General features: G+C 38.2%; 3 protein-coding genes across 4 annotated transcripts; all 3 read right to left on the bottom strand.

The window, feature by feature from the left end:
* Positions 1-1,903: 1,903 nt before the first annotated feature.
* On the bottom strand, positions 1,904-6,582 carry gpr61l (G protein-coupled receptor 61-like). Its single transcript, XM_027147202.2, has 2 exons — positions 6,084-6,582; positions 1,904-5,421 (listed from the first exon to the last, which is right to left on the bottom strand). Exon 2 carries the CDS (start codon positions 5,338-5,340, stop codon positions 4,063-4,065), a length of 1,278 nt encoding a protein of 425 aa, XP_027003003.1. The 5' UTR covers positions 5,341-5,421; positions 6,084-6,582; the 3' UTR covers positions 1,904-4,062.
* Positions 6,583-7,093: 511 nt separating this feature from the next.
* parp3 (poly (ADP-ribose) polymerase family, member 3) lies at positions 7,094-13,920 on the bottom strand. Of its 2 annotated transcripts, none has more exons than XM_047814192.1 (11): positions 13,764-13,920; positions 12,097-12,290; positions 11,708-11,833; positions 11,009-11,188; positions 10,625-10,760; positions 10,128-10,351; positions 9,843-9,998; positions 9,569-9,646; positions 9,233-9,410; positions 8,943-9,086; positions 7,094-8,478 (listed from the first exon to the last, which is right to left on the bottom strand). In XM_047814192.1, the coding sequence occupies exons 2-11, from the start codon at positions 12,274-12,276 to the stop codon at positions 8,309-8,311; spliced, it is 1,572 nt and encodes a 523-aa protein (XP_047670148.1). In that variant the 5' UTR covers positions 12,277-12,290; positions 13,764-13,920; the 3' UTR covers positions 7,094-8,308. The 2 variants fall into 2 exon arrangements, with proteins under 2 accessions (XP_047670148.1, XP_047670149.1); XM_047814193.1 differs by having other exon boundaries at positions 13,769-13,913.
* A 6,476-nt stretch (positions 13,921-20,396) lies between these two features.
* Positions 20,397-21,460, bottom strand: LOC113642764 (serotransferrin-like). Its single transcript, XM_027146399.2, has 2 exons — positions 21,234-21,460; positions 20,397-20,812 (listed from the first exon to the last, which is right to left on the bottom strand). The coding sequence occupies exons 1-2, from the start codon at positions 21,417-21,419 to the stop codon at positions 20,582-20,584; spliced, it is 417 nt and encodes a 138-aa protein (XP_027002200.2). The 5' UTR covers positions 21,420-21,460; the 3' UTR covers positions 20,397-20,581.
* Positions 21,461-22,522: the final 1,062 nt, after the last annotated feature.

Raw genomic sequence — 22,522 nt, forward strand, 5'->3', positions numbered from 1 at the left:
TCCAGATAGATCCAAATAAACATCCAAATAAACATTCCCTTAATCTGAAGAAGACCTAGAGTATTTGTTCATTCTAAAAGTAAACCTGAGTGTAATTAACTCAACATGAGTAATAAGATTTTAGAATTTCAGACATATTAAAAAAGGGTCTGTTCTTTACAAAACAAGTCCTCAAAATGTTGTTATAACTCCCTCTTGAGGATGATGTGCTGATGAATCTAGCTGAGAATGATACTTGCACAAAGCCCCTGTTTCTCTACATGTACTGTACCAGTACCCGGTCAATGAGATCCAAATACTGTATATTTTTAGGAAATTAGGAAGAGTTTATCAAATTAGGAAGAGTCTCTGATATAATGACATTATACCAATAAATCACAGAGTACATAGTACAGTCTATTAATACTGTACCCTAGAGCATGTGTGAATTATTCATAAACAAAGATATGATATCATATCACATATCCTGTTACTGTACTTTACCGAACAAGAGAATTAATTAAAGTAGCATTGCTGTTTATTATTAAAGATATGAATTATTCAAGGTCAGAGACAAATCCTGACTGTGGGCAAAAGTCATTTAAATTCACCACAGTACACCTGAGTGAGATAACATAACATTCACACACTCTCCAGTGTCACTCCTCAGTGCATTATAGACCATACTGCAAGTCAAAGGGCTTAATTTAAAGAAGGCACATTGTGGTCTGCATTCAAGAATACATGGCAGTCCCAGTGGACTTTGGATTTTACATCCTTTGTTGGAATAAGATCAATCAACAGTAAAAACAAATCCAGTAAAAATCCAAAATAAAACTCCAAAGGCACTCATGTACAGTGTTTACTGTTTCTCTAGCAGTGACTAGACGTCAGCAGTCGGTAAAGCCTGTTGGGAGGGAAAGTCAGCAGTGTTGATGTTGATGTTGAAACTGTAAACAATACCATGAATAGATAATGTGCTCAGTAGTCAATTATCTGATTTTTATTTATTTCAAGTGTGTTAACTGCAGAAGGTTTCATTTACAACACTAACAAGTGCAGGTTTTCAAATCTGCTGTCGAAATTCTCAAGCATTTCTGATGAATCATGCTTTGGATGTTTGGTAAGTTTTTGTCCTTATGAACTCTGAACTCTTGCCTGGTAGTGTATTGTGCAGTGGTGGTTTACAGTAAGTGGTGCCTCATATGGTTCAGGCTGTGGTTCAAGCCCCAGCACTGCCAGGTTGCCACCGTTGGGCCGTTGAGCAAGGCCCTTAACCCTCCCTGTTCCAGGAGTGCTGTTTCATGCCTGAGTTGATGCCAACACTAATTCTGCCTAACCAGAAAGACAATTACTAATAAATCTGGTGCTCGATGGCATTGCTAACTAATACCCAGTTTAGAAAAAAGGCAGCATTACCTAGGCAGGATTTATCTGTTCAATATAAATTCAGATGATAAACAAATTTAATAAAGTGCATTAAATAATTTATTTTAAAATGCATGGAAGTGTATTAATGAATTTGCATTTCAAGTTGCGTTTTAGTTCATGACAGTGAAATAAAAACGCAGAACACTCGGAAAGTAATAAGGCTTTAGTGATGCGCTTTGGACATTTGTTTACTGTAGCTCCTGGAAAATCACAAATCTCTGTGATGCTAGCAGTCTTCCTCATACAAACTAGCTCAGTGAATTCCCCCTTATTCACCAACCTTTGGACCCATTAAGATTAAGTTCTATAAACTATTATGAACCAGTGCCAGCGTTGGATGTCGTGGCAGCATAGAGGGTAAAAGATCTGCTGCAGGTAGACAGCATGGGCTGAAACATTGACATGAATCAAAATCAATGCACTTTTCACATGTACTAAAAGAAATAATGAATCAATTTTCACCTTTAAAATACTTTAAAATGCTTTATTCATGGTAGCATAGAAATTGTTGTATGGTTAAAGATGGGAGGAGAAATGATCATATCTTTATCTACAGAGTGCTAAATTTCAATAGATAAATCATATTGGTCAAAATGAGTACAGTAGTTTGTATAAATAGTGTGTCTCCTATCTGATTCAAATGTTTCTTATTGTAGATCATTTTCATGTTTTACATTTACAGTTTAACAAAATTATCATCACCCACAATACAGGGAACATTTGGGAACATTGTAAACTGTCTAATGTCTCAGTCACACAATAGCACATACTGTTCTTGAATACGACTCAGATACAGCTTATTGCGTTTTGTACTTGAACCAGATACACCTCACTATTTCTTCCCGGCCTCCACACTCCTCCTTCGTACCCCCCCCTACATGGTCTCTCTGCTCTTGTGCACCACTTTAAACAGCACTGATTTGAATCCTCATCCTACTGTTTAATTACTACTTACTAATATTAAAATAAACAGTCCTGTGTCAGTCCTGTGCAGGTCCATTGTGTGATACAATAGTCGCTTACAGGCCACCGTAGTGTTTACCCTGCCCTCACTAAATGCACTATTATTTCATTTTATTATCAAGTATAATTATTAAAGCTTGCCCTGTTTGTAAAGTCCAAAACTGAATTATTTTTCATGGTTATATACATAGGCACTAGATACATGACTGAGGTCTGTGAGCACACTAGCACAGATTACTGCCACCCATTCTCCCTCTGTCCACTATTCAAAGAGAAACAAAGGGTTATTGGGTGCTGTCCCCTCCCCACCTTCACCCTCTTTAATCATTTCCCTTTAATCTTTACCTCAGCATCTCTAAATCCTTTCAGATTTTGTTTTGTTCTGGCCTTGTTTTGATCGAGACAGAGACACTCAAGTTTATAAATCCCTAATCATATCACATGCGCATCTGTCTCTTGTTCATTTGCTCGCTCATCCTGTCTCTTTCTCTTTCTTGGTCAGCCCTGATGGTTGGCCCATTGATTGAAGTTGCAGGCAAGGTCATTATCTACTGAATGTCTAATGAAGATTTAGAAATAGTCATTTCTAACACAATGCTCATAAATTAAATATGGTGCAAAACGGGTTAATGGTCAATTTAATGATGCATTTTAAAAAAACTGTGCTTCCTAAGCTTTTTATATTTTGAATGAAAAGGTGATGGAAAATGTCTTGAATTATGTGAGTGTGTATCTTTAATGCAACCACTCTTTGCTTACATATATAATACACTATACTATCATTATACATTACACACTTGTAGCAACATGTACCCCTAGATTTTGTTCCTGTTTGCTGGAGACAAACTAGCCTGCTCCTGATTTTTTTCTCTCTCTGTTTGTTATGGTCCTGCACAAACAGCAAAAAGCCCATAAAACTCACACTGTTATCTCTGCCTGAGCACTTTTGTTCCATGGTAATGATTTTTAGTGCTTTAAACCAGCATGGCTCTGTGTTTTGTGTAATAAATGCATTTAGATAGAAGTAGCAAAAGCGGCTTTTCCGCACCCAGGTACAATAATGTGAATGTGCAGTTAGTGGTGAGCTGCATGTAATGCATTATTACTGCTTAGCTTGGCTGAAAAGCTAATACAGGACACTACTTTATACAATTTGTCAGCAGACCTGAGCTCAAAAGAGCCTGTTGCTATGCAAGACTCACCACATTTCCATGGTGATGTGTAGATGGAATTAGCAAGCTATACAGAAGCCTCCTCAGCTTTACTGGAAGACTGATGTGTTAATGTCACACAATTAAGAAAATCATATGAAACCCTGATTTCTCATTTATATTTATATTGTTCATTTCTTTTAGAAAAAATGTTTTGTAAGCTATGTTATTACCTAAAAAAAAAACAGTTAAATTGAATACTGAATTATTTGTTATTGACTTCAGTTTCAAAGTGCATGTGATGATCATAATGTGCCCAAAATTCTAATAAAAAAAAAGAATAAATTAAATCTAATACATTTTAAATATTTAACCTATTATCAGATCCAAAGTACAACAAAATGGTACCTTCTTTGGGCTCATATTTACATCCATCAGCATTAATATGGCTTAGTTTAAATGTAACACTTCTAGAACAGAGACCATGTTTTTTATACCATGATATGACATGAGAAAATGCACATGTTCAGAGTCTTAGTCACTCCTCTGGGATCTGTCCAGGTATCCTGACACCATGGTCCAGGGTATTTCTGGGACTGGAGTTGGCACAGGTGGACCTGGTGGTCTCAGTCTTGATGCTGGTCCTCTGCAGGAACTGCAGGAAGTTCTCCTGGATGGAGCCTTCATGACTAGAGCCTCCAAATTCCACAGGTCTGTTGGATCTACAGCACTTCCTCAGCTTTATGAGTTCCTCTCGAATCTGCCTATTGAGCAGTCCATAGAAAAATGGGTTCACTGCGAATGAGGAGTATGCCAACCAGGTGACAATCTCCTCTACGTCTCCTGGACTCTGGAGTGGTGCTGTGATGGACATGTGAAGGTGGAAGCAGAAGTATGGAAGCCAGCAAAGCAGGAACTGCCCCACAATGACTACAAGTGTGAGGGCAGCCTTTCCTCCTCCAAATACCCTCTCAGGGGACAGTCTCTGAGGCAGACTCCGTGTAGTTGTAATGATGGTAGTCTGACTGTTAATGGAATCTGAGCGACACTTAGCAGGATTAGAGGGCCAGGGGGCCATGGGAACTTGCTGTCTTGCGGCTGAGCGTGCTACCTTGTAGACACTACAGTATACAGCAAAAATCACGACTGCAGGAACTAGAAAACAAATCATACTGAAGAGAATGGCAAACACTTTCCTGAGACGACTATGACTCCAGTGCAGAGAGCAATGAGTAGCTGCAATGGAGCTTTGATTCCCATATGCTGGCCAACCGAGTAAGGTAACAAGCGCTAAAAGCAAAGATTTCACCCAAATTAATACCATGACTCCAACAGCCAGGTGTATCGTCATCTTTACCTCATAACGCATAGGATGAACGATGTAATAGTAACGTTCCACACTAATGGCAGTTACAGTCAGAATAGAGGCACAGACCAGAAACACATTGAGAAAGATGTAGACTTGGCACTCCAGGACTGTAAATGTCACAGTACTGAAGAACGGAGAGCTCGATACTATTCCAAGAGGCATCAGTAATATGGCACAGAGCAAATCCACTGCACAAAGATGGCACACAAATGCATATTTCTTCGTGTGTGGAGCTCGGGCAATGGCCAAAATAACTCCAGTGTTGCCAAGCAGGGCTGCAAGGTTAAGGGTCACCATGCCAAATAACCCCACTAGATGTTTAATTTGGGACTCTGAGTGGATGACCTCCTCCATGCTTGGTAGGGTAGGCTTTGTGGGTCTCCATTGGCTCGATGTATCATTTGGAGTTGTGTGATTGGCCAGGAATCCTGGCCCAGATTTCTCCATAATTCACAGTTTGTATGCCACATCAAGGTCCACCATCCACCATCGCAAGTATTGGATTTCCTCTGATTTTTAGCTGTATTTCTAAGGGGAAAAAAACAAAACAAAACAAAAAACAAAACATAAAGGATAACTGTGGTATCATTAAATATATTTAAAAAATCTAAAATAAACTTAATAAAATTATTGCAAATGATTCACAATTTTATGGTTTTTTGGGGTTTTCTTTTTTGCATTATAATGGATTATGAGGAATATCAATTTAATTATCTCAAAAATTCAAGTTTAAAGAGTCTTAGTTATAATTAACGAGCTTCATATTTCATTTCACTTGACCATTACATAACCTGAACATCTTTATCATCAGGAATTTTTTTATTTTTTTATCTCAGCCTGGATATAAGGCTTATTCATTGTCTGAGATCAATGCAGCTGATTTGTTTTCTTATGCAAATTACACTAGCCCATCTCACACTTCACAGATGCACCGACTACACTGACCCTAAATAAAACTGATTAATTAAAATAGTGTTTAAAAATAATATAATATGTAATTCAGAAGTAGTATGCTCCTGTTTTTCCAGCTAATGTAAGTTAAAAGTTGATTAAAGCGAATGTTTAGTTTCATTTTGTTTTCCTGATGGTTCAACCATAACAAGCTCCAGCTGGGTGTTCAGGTAATCAATCAATTCTCAAAAGTGGTGTGTTTTTATTAATTAAGAAATACAAAATGGAAAATTGCATACCTGCAGGAACCATAGTTGTTTTTATTCACCCAGAGAGAACAGCAGAATCCACTTCTTACCCAAGGTAGTCTAGATCACAGACTGCTTGCTGCTTTGAATAAGTCAACATTACCCAAAAGACATGATGCTCACACTCTCTCACTTCTCTCCTTCCAGATGTGTTATCCAGCTTGTGTCTTTTGGGAAGATTTTTTGTCATCAGATCCAACAACTGAGATGTGGAACAGTTACAGTATAGTCTTCCTTGGGGCCCAGGTGAGAGAAGAGGAAGCCACCACCTTTTTTGCCTGCCTCCACCGTTGTTCATCAATACATGCACCACTTAAGTTGATGTCTTAATACTGTATAATGCTCCCTCTCCCTCTCTGTGTGTGTGTAGGGCTGTGACTGTTACACATTGTATTCCATGGTCCGTCCCCCCTCTTCTGATAAACATACACATGCTCCTCTGTCCTCAGGAGTAGCTGTACTCCCCTGGGTCCTACTATACACCCGTTCACAGGAATCAATATACGTTTAATAAATAAATAAAAATTTAGACTCCAAGTTTAAACTTTAAGAACAAGAACATTAGAGAACTATAAAGCAAGAACATGGAGTGTAAGATAACTAGATTTTGAATATTTTGACCATTCATTTTAGTCAAACTATATTTGTTTGCAAGGCACCAATTTACAAATATTTCAGTACTGTACATTTACTTATCCAGTGATATTTTTAACATTACATTTACAGCATTTTGGTAGACGCTCTTATCCAGAGCAACTTACACTTATCTTAATTATACAGCAGAGAAATTCAAGTTTACGTGAAAGAAATTACTTGGCTATTGTAGGATATAATAACCAAACGCTAGAGGTCTTGAGAGCTACTACAGAGGTTACAGGTGATAGTCTTTGCCTATAAGCCCAAGTCTCAGGGTTTGACTAGGCATATGAGCCAATATGTAATCAATTCTAAGAGACTTTCAACAGCGACACCTACTGGATACTGCAATAAAACCACAAGTGTAGATTTAAGCACAGTTATTTATTTTCCACCTGTTGAGTTTCCACAGCAAGACCCAAGGCACTCTTGAAAACTTGACATACTTCAATATCATTTATTATAACAAAGTGCATTTAGACTAGGCAATATACTGGACTTCAAGCAAGCATCAAAGATAACATTATGCATCTTATATAACTAGTGCAATATGCAGGCTGCATAAGTAGTGCCAGGTTGGAGCAGTAACAAAAACAAACATTGTAGTTACTGATCTCTGTGATTAATATAAAAGATGATGCATTATAAATTTCTACACAAAAATCTTTTTTTTAATAATTATGGCCATAACATTTCAAAGAAAAAAAGATTGGAATCCTGGGCAAATATTTAAAGCGTACATACAAGGACCAAGACTCTAAAGAGCTCTGTGATTAGATACTATGTTGGTTTTCTTAGAATTAATTGGATATCATGAGGTGATAAGTATTTTGTACATTTAAGGAGCTACACAATGTAAAGTAATAAAATAAATGCTTTAAATGTATTATTCCCTTCCATTTAATTGTTGATTGCTTCATCTATTGATTCATTACCTAATATTTAATTTATTTCAAGATGAATAAAGGCCCTTTCTTACTGCAAATATTAATGGATACAGTGATACCCCATACAATCTTGAAAACATCTTAGACAATAAAAAGTTAGACAAAAAAAAGTTAGTTAAAAAAAACCCCATATTTAACCTGAAAAGTAAGAAAGTAAGGGTAGAAAACTAATACAGATCAGTCCAACACAATAATTGGAAATTCCAGAGCAATTTAACAGGACTTCTTTATATATTGCAAACATGCCAGTTCCACGTGGAGTATATTAGAAAGTGCACTATTCAGCTGTAATGGTTACACAGACAACCATTCAAACAGACTCTAGAATAAAAGAAAGGCACTCCAAAACAACCGGACATAGCAAAATGTCTTCAAATGTAAAAATGTGTTTGTTAATTGAGAACGCTTCAGCAAATGAAAACATTCCCGGCACCACCATAAACACCATCCATGAATTCCAAGTAAACCTCTTAATCAGATATACATTTACTGAAGGTCTTATTAAGTCTAATGAACGTATGCTGAACATCTCAGCAAACCAGACTCTCGATAAATTTTGTGTAGTTTATAAACTTGTGTTTTTGCAGAGTGTTGAGTTTTCTGTATCTCTTGCCACTCCCCTTTTAGCGGAAGTTAGAAGTGGAGCTCCAGCAGGTAGCGGATGCGACACTGATTCTCCTTGTAAATGAGATACTCACTGTTGTAAAAGCTGCTGTCTTTGTACTGAGGTTGAGTTATGGCTTTGCCTTGTGGCACAGCAACATCTTTCCCATCCAGCTTAAGGAGGACGTCTTTTGAGGGATCTGAGCAGTACAAATAATGCTTACGTTAATAAAGTTTACTTTTTGATAAAAGAATCATGATTAGTCGTGTAAGATTGTGTGCATGTACAGCACTGTGTTAAAGTCTTTTGTTAACAAATTATTTTGTTCTACAGAATGCAATATTAAATATTATTAATACGCCACTATATTAAATCATGCACTACTTTTCAAACAAACAATATAATGAAAGAAGATCTCCAGAATAACTGTGGCCGATTCTTCAAGACATTCAAAACCTAGCAGCTGAAATGTTAATAAAACTGCACAAACTGTACCTGAGACTACTGATTTTTAAAGTAAAGGCCGCACAAAATTATGACTTTGTTAAGTTCATTATGATTTATGCTCTATGCTAAATTTCAATCTTCTCACTACTGACAAAAGAATTGAGAATTATTATTTTGGAATTTTATTAGAAACTTCTACAGTGAAGGGACACCAACCTGGTTCTTGTCTCCCACGTGCTACCACACTGTCATAGCCGTTAGGAGGGCTCCTTAAGCTAGAGTCGTCTATTGTGATGGTGTACTCATTACCCAGAGCAACTTCGTTCAGAAACATAATGCCGATATTTTTTGATGGTCGGACTGTGAAAAAGGATAGAGATATACCATGTAGTTCATGCATCAGATTGAAGAAGGTTAAACTGGAGATCAAGTATGAAAAAACTGTCCTACAAAAAATGATATTTCTGTGATGTTATTACACAAGGAATAAATGGATCCTCACTCACCATAACTAGCAGATTTTTCATTTTCTGAGGCAAAGTAAATTCCCCTGCCCACCCGACCTCCAGAGTGTGGCATGATGCGTAGACCACTTTTCAAAATGGCTGCCACCACAGCCACACTAGTACCATGCCACAGCAGCTTCCGGTTCTCCAAAGAATCATTGTCTCTGAAGCGCTCTGCCTACACAGACACACACACGTGATGGACAGATTTCACTTAAAATGAATTAGAAAGAGGGCTTTAACCCAAGTTTGACTGGCTATTGTGTGTGTCAAGATTATTAAAACACCTTATATAAACATAAAGGTAGAGTATGTGGTAAACTTGATATAGCTCACCTCTTTATCTCTGTCCACTTGCCAGACATCTACTATTTTAAGTCTTTCCCCAGTGGCACTTAAGTACTTCTCAATAACCTTAGAACAACACACAAAGGCACACAGCAGTCAGAAATATGGAAGACAGAGCAAGGTTCTACAAAGCCAATCAGTGCATTAAAACAGAACAAAACCAAAAATCTTAAAATGAAGGAAATATTCTCTAAAAGGGTCCAGCATATATGTTTTTGCCTAAAAAATTAGAGCATGTATAACTTTAAACAAAGATGTATACCGCAAATTCATTCGATTTTTTATCCAAGAGTGTAAGGTTGCAGTTTAGAGACTGGTAGTCCTGGTCTATTGGATGAGGAACCGTCTCCACCATCTCCTCCTTCGCCTTTTCTGACTCAGCTTTAAGGCTTTGGGCTATCTCTATATCTGCCAAGACCTAGCACAAATAATAGCATGGGGAAAATGTAGCTTTCAACATTGATGACATAAGGAAAAAACTTCAAATTGTATGCTAGTGCAAATAATGGCACTGGAAAAATATACGTGATGTATATACACATCTTACCAGAAGCATCTCCTTCTTTTTCTGAAGAATATCATCATCTTCGATGACAGGAGGTCTGCTGCGGCCAAAGTTATGTGGAATAATAGTGAAGAACTGTGAAGTAAGCTCTGTTAGGTTGCTTTTATTACTTTTCTTCTTTATTGCCTCCTCGATCGCTTCTAATGCCTCAAAGCCTTTAGCAATCTGCTGCTTACTCAGCTTCCCCAGGGGCATTTTCTTAATGTCTGTGCAAATAGACAGAATTAGACAATGCAATAGAAAAGCTAAAAACATCTTCCTTTGAATGCTTAGAGGGAAAACTGTTTGCTTGGGGGGGCCAACTTGTGTCATAAAACACAAGACCAAAGAAGTTAACACAATGCCACACATCCTACCACTAGCTCAACACAGCTCTCCCCAATAAAGCTGATGGTCAAGCACTGATGCTAAAATTGTCAGCTAGACTAAATCTAAAGGTGAAAACAAGCTTACTAAGGGTTTAAGAGTTTAAGTCGCACCCAGGTTCATTTCCTCCATGGCTTCCTTGAACATGTCATTGTCAAAGATGAACTTGATGAGTCTTTGAGTTGCACTGTCCACTTTGCAAGGTAGAATGTTTTTCGCAGCCACTCGTCTGCTACTTACAGCATCAACCTGAAAGATTCACAATCAACAAAAAAAATGATTTAGGAAGATTGATAAAGGCAGTGTTAAATGTACAGTACCATCATTTTCATGGATAATCTGACAGACACTGGATTATATACTGAGATACCTTAGACACCAGTTATAAATACTGGATGTGGTCACTAGCATAGTGTAATAAGGTTGTCTACTACTGAGAACATGAACAATTTTGTAATTTGTAGGAACAGCAGTATCTTTTTAATTCCTTGACTTGCCTGCACTTCAGCATCCTGGTCTCCGTCCACTTCAATCAGAGTGTATTTTCCCGAATGTGAGACAAAGTTATCCCGATCACTCCAGTTGTTCTTTGTTTTGTCTTTGAATTTCTTTTCAAAGTTCTTAGTGGCTGCATCAACAGCCAAAGGTCCATCTAAATTGTTCTGTCCTGCTTCTCCCTGGCCATGACAAAAAAAGGGGGTGAAAAGGCAAGCATAATTACACATGTGAGAAATAGCTACCACATCTAAATTATAATGTAAATTCAACTTAAGTTTAAAGTTAACTGAGCTATTTTTTAACAAACAAACAAACAAATAAATAGAAGTTGACAGTCCGTGTTTTTCTCAATGCTGATGATGGGTTAGTCTTGACATCTGGTAGCTTTAAGCTGTAAAATTTGGGGATTTTGCGGTTAATGTTAGAGCAAATATGTTCCTCAAAACTGTTCAGGAGCACATCCCAAACCATGTATTGTGTGCTGAACAGAATGCCTGTGCTGATATACATATGCTGATTTACAGTATAAGATGGAATATTATGTGTCCAAAATTCCCATAACACTTACACATTAAAAATATGAATTACAAGAGCAGCTTTAAAATAACTCTGGAAATCCCAAGAACACTGAAATATGTAGTATCTTTTTTCTAAATCTTTTTTTTTGTTGCTAATATAATTGAAATAACTCAACTTACTACTCTGCCCCATCTTGTCCAGCAATAATATTTCCCTCCTGACAATAAGACTTGTATTACATAAAATTTGTTGTTATTATTGCCAATGTTGGTCTGGTTCAACATGCAATCAAAGTCTTCATGAACCTGTAGAAACAAAAAACGTAAAATTTAATAGAGAAATAATGGTATAATAATAAAAATAGACTTTTATTTACATCCATTAAAAGTTATCTAGGTCTATATTCTCCATGTAAAAAACAAGAGCTTTAAAATTTTAATAAATAAATAAATGTTATTAATATTAATTTCTAAATACAAAAATATTTTAGTAATTTGGCTGACAAATGAGATCTCATATACACTCATCTACAAACAGAAGTTCAGCCAATAACACAATTTGCTCTGACCTCAGCATCTGATAGGAGACATAAGGAGTCTGGTTTCCGGCTGGCTTTAACCTGTGATTCTGTGGCCTTCAGTGCTTCTTTAACAGAAGTGAACTTGTCTTTTACTGGAGCATCAGGTTCCTCTTTTATCTTCTTTCCACCTGCTTTGGCTTTAGGTGCTGCCTTTCTTTTAGGTGCCATGCTTTATTCTTGTCCTAAAACAGCCACGACATTCATAAACTGTATGACAAGCTTATGCAGAGAAGCTTACATCCTCTGACTAACCCTGAAAAACCCTTGTTTTCTTTTTTCCCCAGACTTCTATGATTAAATAATTTACAGTGAGAAACAGATTAAAAATCAATTTCTCTAATTAGTCTGTAAAATATAAAATGGGGATAGCATTTTTCTTAAGTGAGCAATATAAAATGCCCTTTCTGCTTTCTCTAGTTACACCGAGGTAATTACTAGCATCCTACACAATTTACTCATCATGTGTAAGCCAGATTTGCTCTAATAATATATATATAAAATTGTGATTAAAACCACTAACTTTGATATGGTTGGTAACAAAATTGGAAACTGCATTCCACGTTGCAATACTATAGGGAGGCTATGCTTTGAGAAACATAGGAGAAAACCCTTTGGCATTAATTTACAATTCCAGCATTTGGCAGACACCCTTGGTGACTTGTGTTTTTATCTCGTGTTATACAACTGAGCAATTGAGGATTTAAGGCTTTGCTCATGGGCCCAACAGTGGCAGATTGGTATTTGAACTCCCAACCTTCTGATCAGTAGTCTAACAGCTTAACCACTAAACTTTGCCAAACATATATTAGCTCTAACACAAAGTTTACTTATTGCATTGGATTTCAAAAGTGACCTCATTAAAGTAACGTTAGGACACAATGGTGACTCGGTGGCTTGCATTGCTGCTTCACATATCCAGGGTCCCAAGCTCACTCAAACTCAGGTTACTGTCATTGTGGAGTCATGTTCTGTCTGCGTCCACATGGGTTACCTGCAGGTTCTCCATTTTCCTTCAATTTCCCAAAAACATGTCTGTAGATTAACTGGTTATACTTGCTCTGAAGTGTAAATGAGTGTGTTAATGTATAGGCATCATGCCCTGCAATGGATGGTACATCCACACTATATCTCTAGTACTCCCAGGATAATCTGTCCTTTAAACAATATTATGCTGCATTCACAACACATACAACTAAACGGTAAAGCTTTGGCCAAAGTATATGATGTTTCTTAGCAGCATATGAGCAAGCATTGAGGACCAAGCAGTAAGACGAGCAAGCTTTGAGGACCAGCCCAGACTTGTCCTGCTGCCTCATGGTCAGAATAACACTACTGTCAATGGACACTGCTGTAAACATCAAATACTATTCCATCAACCTCTAAGATAAAGACTCGATAGGTTTTAGACCCTGCAGAACTCCACAGATCATTAAGGACGTTACTATTAAACACTGCTAACACGTGTTTTTATCTCGTGTAAAATCTTTTTTTGGTAACTAGGTAACAAGGCTAAACAGTGAACACAATGCTTTCTAGTTAAAACGCGTAGCACTGCTGTTAGCAATAGCATTCAAACCCAGTACATGCTAATCATACAATACACCCACGTTTACGCAACGTGTAATACGGATTTAGTAAAATATATGAACACCCACCTGACCTGAGTACGCTACTCTCAAAACCAGCTTTTATCTGTTTAGCACAAGCTACTTCCGTATATCGTAAAGCCCCAATGCTGCAACACGTCATCGGACACGCCCATTTTCCGACTAGGAATTCTGGTCGGAATTCTTTGAGTCTGACAGCCCCAGTTTCTCCAAACAAACTCACTACTGAAATGACAGTGTGATCAGTTTCACCTGCCATCCAAGCAAACTAGTGATGGGAAGTTCGGTTCTTTTCCGCGAACCGGTTCTTTCGGACAGTTCATTTAATGAACCATAGATATATATACACTAGATGTCGCTTTGTATAGGGCAGTACATTGGAACGAATGCGTCAACTGAGCCGCCATCTTGTTACGGGGGACCCCCTCCTCTTAATGCATTAGTGTCAATGTAGGCAAATAAATAAAATCACCATAAATCGTCGTGAATGCGATTTCTGTTTTTTTGGTTCATTCCAAAGGTTAGACATGTATTTATCATTAAGTCCAGAGAAAATTTAAGGTTTAAATTTTTGATATTAAGATAATCTACTTTTTCACAATATAATGCATAGTGCTAGTAGGTATAAGTTTATTACTTACATTCTTCCACTTGAGTAAACTTCAAATGAACAATCACTACTTACCTTATAGCCTACTGCATGCAACACTGCTACAATGGTGTGACTATACATGTTCATTTAAACATTTAAATTGTATTGGTTTATTAAATATGATACACAAAGCAATTTGCAGGTGGAAGCAAATCACAAATTCAAGACATAATGTGAAAGTAGGATAGTTGAGGTGCCAAAGACTGTTGAAACTTTTATTTATTCCTTTTCCGCAATACTTTTGCCACATTAAATAAGTATGTAATAAAGTCATATAAACAAAAAAACAAAAAACAAAGTTTGACTTTGAGGCTGAACTTGTGTGTTACACTGCCAAGCTAACTGGTGACATCCTTCCAGGACTGTCACCTGAATTAACCATTTTAAAAAAGTGTTTACTGTCCCTGCAACTTGTCCATAACTGACGTCTCTGTTTATCAAATGGGAATCTACAAACAGATTCAGATTCTGATTATTTTATTTAATACCATGTCAGCAATCAAAAGCTATTTTCATGGCAAAATTCAATTACAAAAACACAAATATCATATAAATGCAATAAAAATAAAACAAATATAAACAGCAAGTCTCATTATACAATTTTTTATTTTAATTAACATACGAAAAAAAAAAAATCCAAACCCTTTTCAGGCATAATGTCATTAAATATGTCCTTAAGTGAAGTAACTTGATAAAAGAGCATTCTGCTTGTGTTAAGTTCAGGACAATCTAATAAAATGTTTAACATATAAGGGAATCTTACAAAATATACATAAAGTTGGGTCTTTTCACCTTTAAGCAAAAAAGCATGGGTCAATTTTTAATGTCCTTATTAAGAGCTTCGGGGTCTACAAACATTGTCTGTTTTCCTGCCAAAAACTAATGGGTAACTAGCATTGATTAGCTGCGGTCGTTAACCAAGAACTAAAACAAACCAACGGAGCAAGAAATATAATTTCCTAACATTCAGTATCATAAAACACATTCTCACTTGTGAAATGTAATCCCTTGCTGTCTGGTTTTTAGATTTCTTTCATTTGAACAACCAAACGCAGCACAGAAGTCCGGCATGCATTTGAGGTAAAGGAGCACCGTACAAATATGGCGGCGGTTTTGACCAAGGCGACATCTAGTGTATAGATATCTATGTTAATGAACCAGTTCAAAAATCCAGTTCACCAGTTCTTTTACGTCCTGACGTAATGAATGACGCAAATTCCATCATCCCGCTGCCGGCAGATATTAATACAATCAATTTAACACATTCTAAAAGTTCTTTGTAATCATAACTTTAGTTGAATACGTTTCTTACATTTAAGTTTTGCAACTAAAACACCAAGTACAGGTATTGATGTGCAAACGTGGATGTTTTACGTGTCTTAAAGATATAAAGTTAATAAACTAATCTTCATCAACTTACAAAAAGCGGCATATAAAAATACAGACTAACCTGCACAATAGTCAATAGAGTGACACATATTGATTTTTTTTTTTCTAAAAATGTTTAATAGCCTATGACTACTTACTATGCATATCCCAATATGTATAATTTGCTCTGAAGGTTCACGCATGCGCAGCATCAACAGTATGTCCGAAACAGTTTGTTCAGTGTACTGATGATTCGCTGTATCGGTTCAGTAATTCACGCATGCGCAGTATCAACAGCTTGCGCTCACAGTTCTCTCAGCACAACATCTCAGTTCAGTGTACAGGAGTTACATATACTCAGGGATATTTGTATATTTAGAGTTCGACCGACTGTCAGGCATGACCGAAAGTGAGTAACTATAGTAACTTGTGGACTCAAGACACGAAGGGCAGTCGTGGCCTAATGGTTAGAGGGTCTGATTCGTAACCCAAAGGTTGTGGGTTCGAGTCTCGGGCCAAAAACACCAAACCCCCCAACTGCTCCCCAGGCGCCACAGCATAAATGGCTGCCCACTGCTCCGGGTCCTGTTCACGGTGTGTGTGTGTTCACTGCTGTGTGTGTGCACTTTGGATTAAATGCAGAGAACAAATTCTGAGTATGGGTGATATGGGTATGTCACGTCACTTTGAACTGTTAAGAACGAATCAGTCCGATTTGGTGAACCGGTTCATCCAGTTCACTACAAAGAACTGGTTCAAAAGAACGATTCGTTCACCAACTGGCCATCACTACAGCAAACATTTTCAGTTACTGACAAGACAACTAACAGACTAAAGCTTTTACCTGCAGACCATTGTGCTCCTAAATCCATAGACACATCATTTTCATCTCAAATATAAACAAATTAGTGTTTTTCAACACTAGCTCCATCACCAAGAAAGCCCAGCAGCGTCTCTATTTCTTACAAAGGCTGAGAAAGGCACCCCCCCCCAATACAAAGTAGGCTATTTGTTTAATTTCCATTTATTAATTTGTGTGTGGGGGGACACGGTGGCTTAGTGGTTAGCACGTTCGCCTCACACCTCCAGGGTTGGGGGTTCGATTCCCGCCTCCGCCTTGTGTGTGTGGAGTTTGCATGTTCTCCCCGTGCCTCGGGGGTTTCCTCCGGGTACTCCGGTTTCCTCCCCCGGTCCAAAGACATGCATGGTAGGTTGATTGGCATCTCTGGAAAATTGTCCGTAGTGTGTGTGTGTGTGTGAGTGAATGAGAGTGTGTGTGTGCCCTGTGATGGGTTGGCACTCCGTCCAGGGTGTATCCTGCCTCGATGCCCGATGACGACTGAGATAGGCACAGGCTCCCCGTGACCCGAGATAGTTTGGATAAGCGGTAGAAAATGAGTGAGAGTGAGTAATTTGTGTGTGTGTGTGTGTGTGTGTGTGTGTGTGTGGGAGAGAGAGAGAGATTATGACTGGTCTTTATTGTAAGTGTTTGTTGCCTTTTTGGACTCCTTTATCATTTGTAATGTTGCTCCCATATAATACAGTTCGGCTCAAGCCAAGCCATTTTTAGGGTCATGATTGAGGACAATGGCCTGTCCTGTGTTGAGATTTTGTTCAAACCGATCATCAAAAATACCCTCTCTAATGAATGTTTTTTTTCATTGTTTTTTGCGTTAAATCTTACCCGGATAGTGCTATTTTCTGATTGGCTATTGTGTAGCCTCCTTTTTTTATTGGCTGATAAGTGTGAGACGCCCTTGATTCCTGCCTGGTTCCATAGAGACAGCGGTGCGGACTGATACATTTTGGCGCTGCGGCTTATTAAATATATGATAAATAGTCAAAAAGTTTTTCTGCGTGAGAAATACGATGTGTGGCGGGAGAGCGTGACAAAAGACCAAAATGTGTGACCGTCACTCTCAATGCGTGACACTTGACAGCCCTGGACCATTGAGGGCATCCTGAGCAGCTGCATCACTGACTGTTTTGGGAATTGCACCATCTTGGATCGCAAGACCCTGCAGCAGATAGTGAGGACAGCTGAAAAGATCACTGGAGTCTCTCTTCAATCTTTCATGGACATTTACACCAAACGCTGCATCCACAAAGCCAACAGCATTGTGGATGACCCCACACACCCCTCACACACACTTTTCACCCTCCTGCCGTCTGGAAAAAGGTACCGAAGCATGACTGTGTAGCAGTTTCTTTCCACAAGCCATCAGACTCCTTAATAACTGAACTGAACTGTACTGAGCACAACATACACACATCAACTGTATGGACTGCACAGACATACACCAATTAAATACTCTTCCAATATACATCCATCAAACTGTTTACATGCTGTTCTGCACACTGTTTTTGCTCTTTGCACATGCTGTCTCACATTTCAGTCGATTGCTGTTTTGCACAATCCTTTTACAATATCTCATACAACTGCTGCTATAACACTGTGTTCATTCCAGTATTTTTGCACATGCAACATTGATTAAACATACAGTATTTACACTGGTCGGTGCTGTTTATCTCTATTGTCTTTTGTGTATTGTCTTGTATTTTTTGTTTGCACTGTCTTTTGTCCTGCACTGTCCTGTCTGTCTTGTTTGTCTTGTCCTGCACTGTTTGCACCAGGTTGCACAGATGCACTTTATGTATCTAGGACTAACTTACTTACAGTAAGTATGCAGGTGTTTTACCTTGATGGCTTTGATGCATTCCATAGATCCCTCACACTGCACACAACTCAGTAAATCAGACTTTGAAACTAGATGTCTGCATTTATGAACCTCCTGCTCTGACTTTAAGCACCATCTGATTCTTGGATCCATAGGTGCAGCCTACGTTAAAGCTGAAAAGACAACAGATTTACTTTCACTGGGAAAATGAAACAGTCCCGCCTTCTGTATAAAAGGAGTCCAGCATGAAGCTCTCTGTCCTCTGTGTTGTGCTCAGATGCCCGAGATACCCTGTATTTGACTCTATATTATAAATGGATGTGTTTTGGGCTCAGAATTCATTTTCCAGCTTCATGCTGGACTCCTGGACACAGTAGACACAGCGTTAGTGTGCCTTCATAGGGAGCCTAGAGCTGAAGGGGCTGAGGCTTAGAGCTAAGCGCCATGGGCTCGATCCTAGATCACTTTAATTTAACTATATATGCATTCTACGTAGGGTAGAAAATAGGGGGCTTCTGCACTTTTTTCCACACACACTAATAACTAATAATAAAATATAATAAACGATTCCTTAAATAAAATTCCTTTTAACTGTGATGAGAGAGATGTGATTTTTTTAGAATTTGGATTTTATAGAATTTGTCACACTCCCCTCAACCAGAGAGACTTTTATTTATCTCATTTCTCCAACAGAGCAGTCGAGGGTGTGGTGGCAGTAATATTTTTATGTGATGATTATAACCTAATAACCCCGAAGTCAGCAAATAAACTACAGAGAATCATACAACACAAACACATACTCAGAATAACATGATGATTCACAGCTACTGATAAATTCCACATTGAATACAAATAATTTTATTTGTTGTATCTTGCTGATATTCTGCAGCAGCATGGCCCATCTCCAGAACCTCATTCACTCATCTGATGCAGCACTTCTGTTCATCCTGAGGATCATCACAGCTCAACTGCTGGTGGACATTTTATTCAGTGTTCCCAAAAACCCTGGAGTTATGATGTCATTATACTGTTGAGAATCGTATCTCTCAGTTTCACTCTAACGTCAGTCTCAGCGTTCCTCGACATCACTCATATCAAGTCCATGTGCGGGTCAATCATATTTTTATTTAATGTAATGCGTTTACTAATCTTTGTGCTGGGCCTGATCTCCATCAATGATGAGATGGCCTACCTACAGGAGACTAAAAACCTGGAAAGACCAAGGAGTTTATAGTGGACTTTAGCATGAGCCCTCCAGAGGGTGGTGCGGTCAGCTGAACGTGCCATCCACACCGAGCTCCCTGACCTGCAGGACATCTACAGCATGCGGCGCCGGACCAGGGGGCTAGGAAGATTGTACACACCTTTGTGTTATCAAAGTTTCCGTTGAAATAAGTAGATCTGCAATACTAGCATGTAATGGCTTTAGTTTCTCACTTCAGGGTTCTGTTTACATTTTCCAGCTGTGTCAGTGCTTTATATTATAACTGTGTAATGTTCACAGGTAAAGGACTCTTTTCTTTGTTGCATTCAGGGGAACACTTCTGCTCCTTGAAGGCAAATACAGAGAGAATGAGGAGAAGCTTCTTCCCGCAGGCCATTCAGAGTTTAAACCAGGAAACACCCAGGATCTATTTCAGGACAACCTTTTTTTTTTTTTTGCACTATGACACTTTAACTCTGGACTGTCACTTTAACTCTGGACTCTGGACTCCATACTGCACATGGACACTTTAAGTACAATTACCAAATCATTTTTAATTTTGTACTGCCAATATCCTTTTATATATATTTTCATATATTTTATATAGTTTATGCCACCTTATGCATTTATGTATATACATATATTTTCACATATATTTTATATAGTTTAGATTTTTTATTTATCTACCTCCTTTTGGTTTATTTTTATCCTTAATTCCACCTTTCTATGTTTGAATACCAGACTGCATGTCGTACTTTATATGTATATGACAAATAAAATTTGATTTGATTTGATTTGATATGGAGGTTGGAAGGATGACCTGATTTTTTCCCATCTGGGTTCTAAAAGCTGCTTTACTTTAATGCCTCTATTTGACTACATGTTAAAAACGGTCACCAGAGATTATTTCATTTGTTTGTTTTATAGACATTGATGAGGATCAGGAGGGTGTACTTTCTTTTTCTCACATCAGTAATTGTATAATGTGAACAATTGAAGTGTTTTTACCAGACCTGGCCTTTGGACATTCGTGCAGTGATTTCATGGAGGTTATGTATTCTTGTTCCAGGGATCTCTCATAGCTCTGTTTTACCTCCTGGAGACATTTGGTGGCTTCTTTAAACAGTGCTTTTTCATCCTCTGTAGACTTAAAAATCCTGAAGGAAGGGTCTGAGCCGGAATAACCAAACTTCTCCTGAAAAACAGAGAGGAAATGTCAACGGTCACTCAGATTGCTCCAGTGAGTTCATTCTGAATCAATCCAAAGGTAAGTGCATGTGTAGAGAGAAGATAACTGAGCAGCACAGAACGTCCTGCATCATCACATGGTGTCTGGTGAATATTTAAAGCTGAGTCGTTGAGGTCAATTCGTGTCCCACATGTGTCTTAAAATGTCAGGATGCCAATCGAGTGTAGTAAGTATTTTTAAAGAACCATGTCGAGCACACACAGCATATACACGTCCAGCAGATACGCTCATGTATTCAGCTCATAGCACTTTATTACTGGATTACAAAATTATATTTAAAAGCCAAAGCAAAACTACATCCCTGAGAAAGAGGGAATCTGATTCTGTATGATGAAGCAGATGAACTTTGCCTGGTGTTTCTACTCACCTGCTGGTCCTTGAGGAATGACACCACCTTGTCTCGTTTTCCTGCACGAGTGATGACGGTGTGAGGTGGAACTTGGGCTAAACGACACTTCAGGTATTCAGTAATTTCAGCAGAGCCTTCAGGGCAGATGAGCTGGAAGTCTGATGATCTCCTGGCCCTCTGCCTGGAGAGAGAGGAATTCATCATAAACACTCTAAAGAAACATCACAGAGTGAAGAACTCCATTAATTAGCTAATTTCCAGCCTCCTTTATCTCTCAGGTTATATACGATCATAAAACAAAAAATCTCAGCTGGTCAAGTTACTGAGATACCACAAAGAAGTGTAAACTCCTCTGTCCTGACACTGGAGACTCCTTAACCACATCACATGCATGCACGCGCGCACACATGCGCACACATGCATGCACACACACACACACACACACACACACACACACACACACACACACACACACACACACACACACACTCACAAACACCCACACACACACACACACAAACAAACACCCACACATGTACCCAGATACACACACACTTCTTACAATAACACGTTAGCAAAAACGTGCATAAATTTAATGCTGTGCTATTAATCATAGTGCAGAACTCAGCAGCTCTGTGGAATAATAAATTAGATTTAACAGAATTCCATTTGTAGTTAGATTAACACTGGCTACATTTTACTGTTCTAAAGACACATATCTGTTATTTGTTACTGAACATTGTTTGTCACAGCAGATTCCTGTGAATCCTGCAACTGAAAACTGTTTCTTTAACATTGCTAGGGTTAAAAGGCTGAATATTCACTGGATCTGTGACTCACTTATCTATAACACAGACGGTGAGTCACATCACCAGCACCTTCAGCCAAACAGCTAGAGCACACAAACACAACAAACTCAACACCATTTCAATTCACTATTCAGTTTCTTAGTAACCGAACCTTTTAGACCTGCACTAAGACATTCCTCATCATGTCTGACCATCTAATTGTTCAATTACTATTTACTATTTACTATTTACTATTGCTAATTACAATTAGAAATCAGAAAGGGTCTATTTTATAATAAAATCAATTTTCCAACACAGTTGTACATCACTAACACCTGCTGATGTTAAACATGAAGCTGTCTTTAACGTCACGTGACCTGGTGAAGCCAATGGATTTTGAAAAGGAAAAAAGTGATTTATCATCACATTATTAACACATCTCCATAAACCTGCATCTTGAGGAGGTTCTCCAAAGACATCCGGGTCTCAAAGGGTTGTGGACCTTATTTTCCTGTATCA

The sequence above is a fragment of the Tachysurus fulvidraco genome, chromosome 5 (assembly GCF_022655615.1).
Source record: "Tachysurus fulvidraco isolate hzauxx_2018 chromosome 5, HZAU_PFXX_2.0, whole genome shotgun sequence".
NCBI lineage: Eukaryota > Metazoa > Chordata > Actinopteri > Siluriformes > Bagridae > Tachysurus > Tachysurus fulvidraco.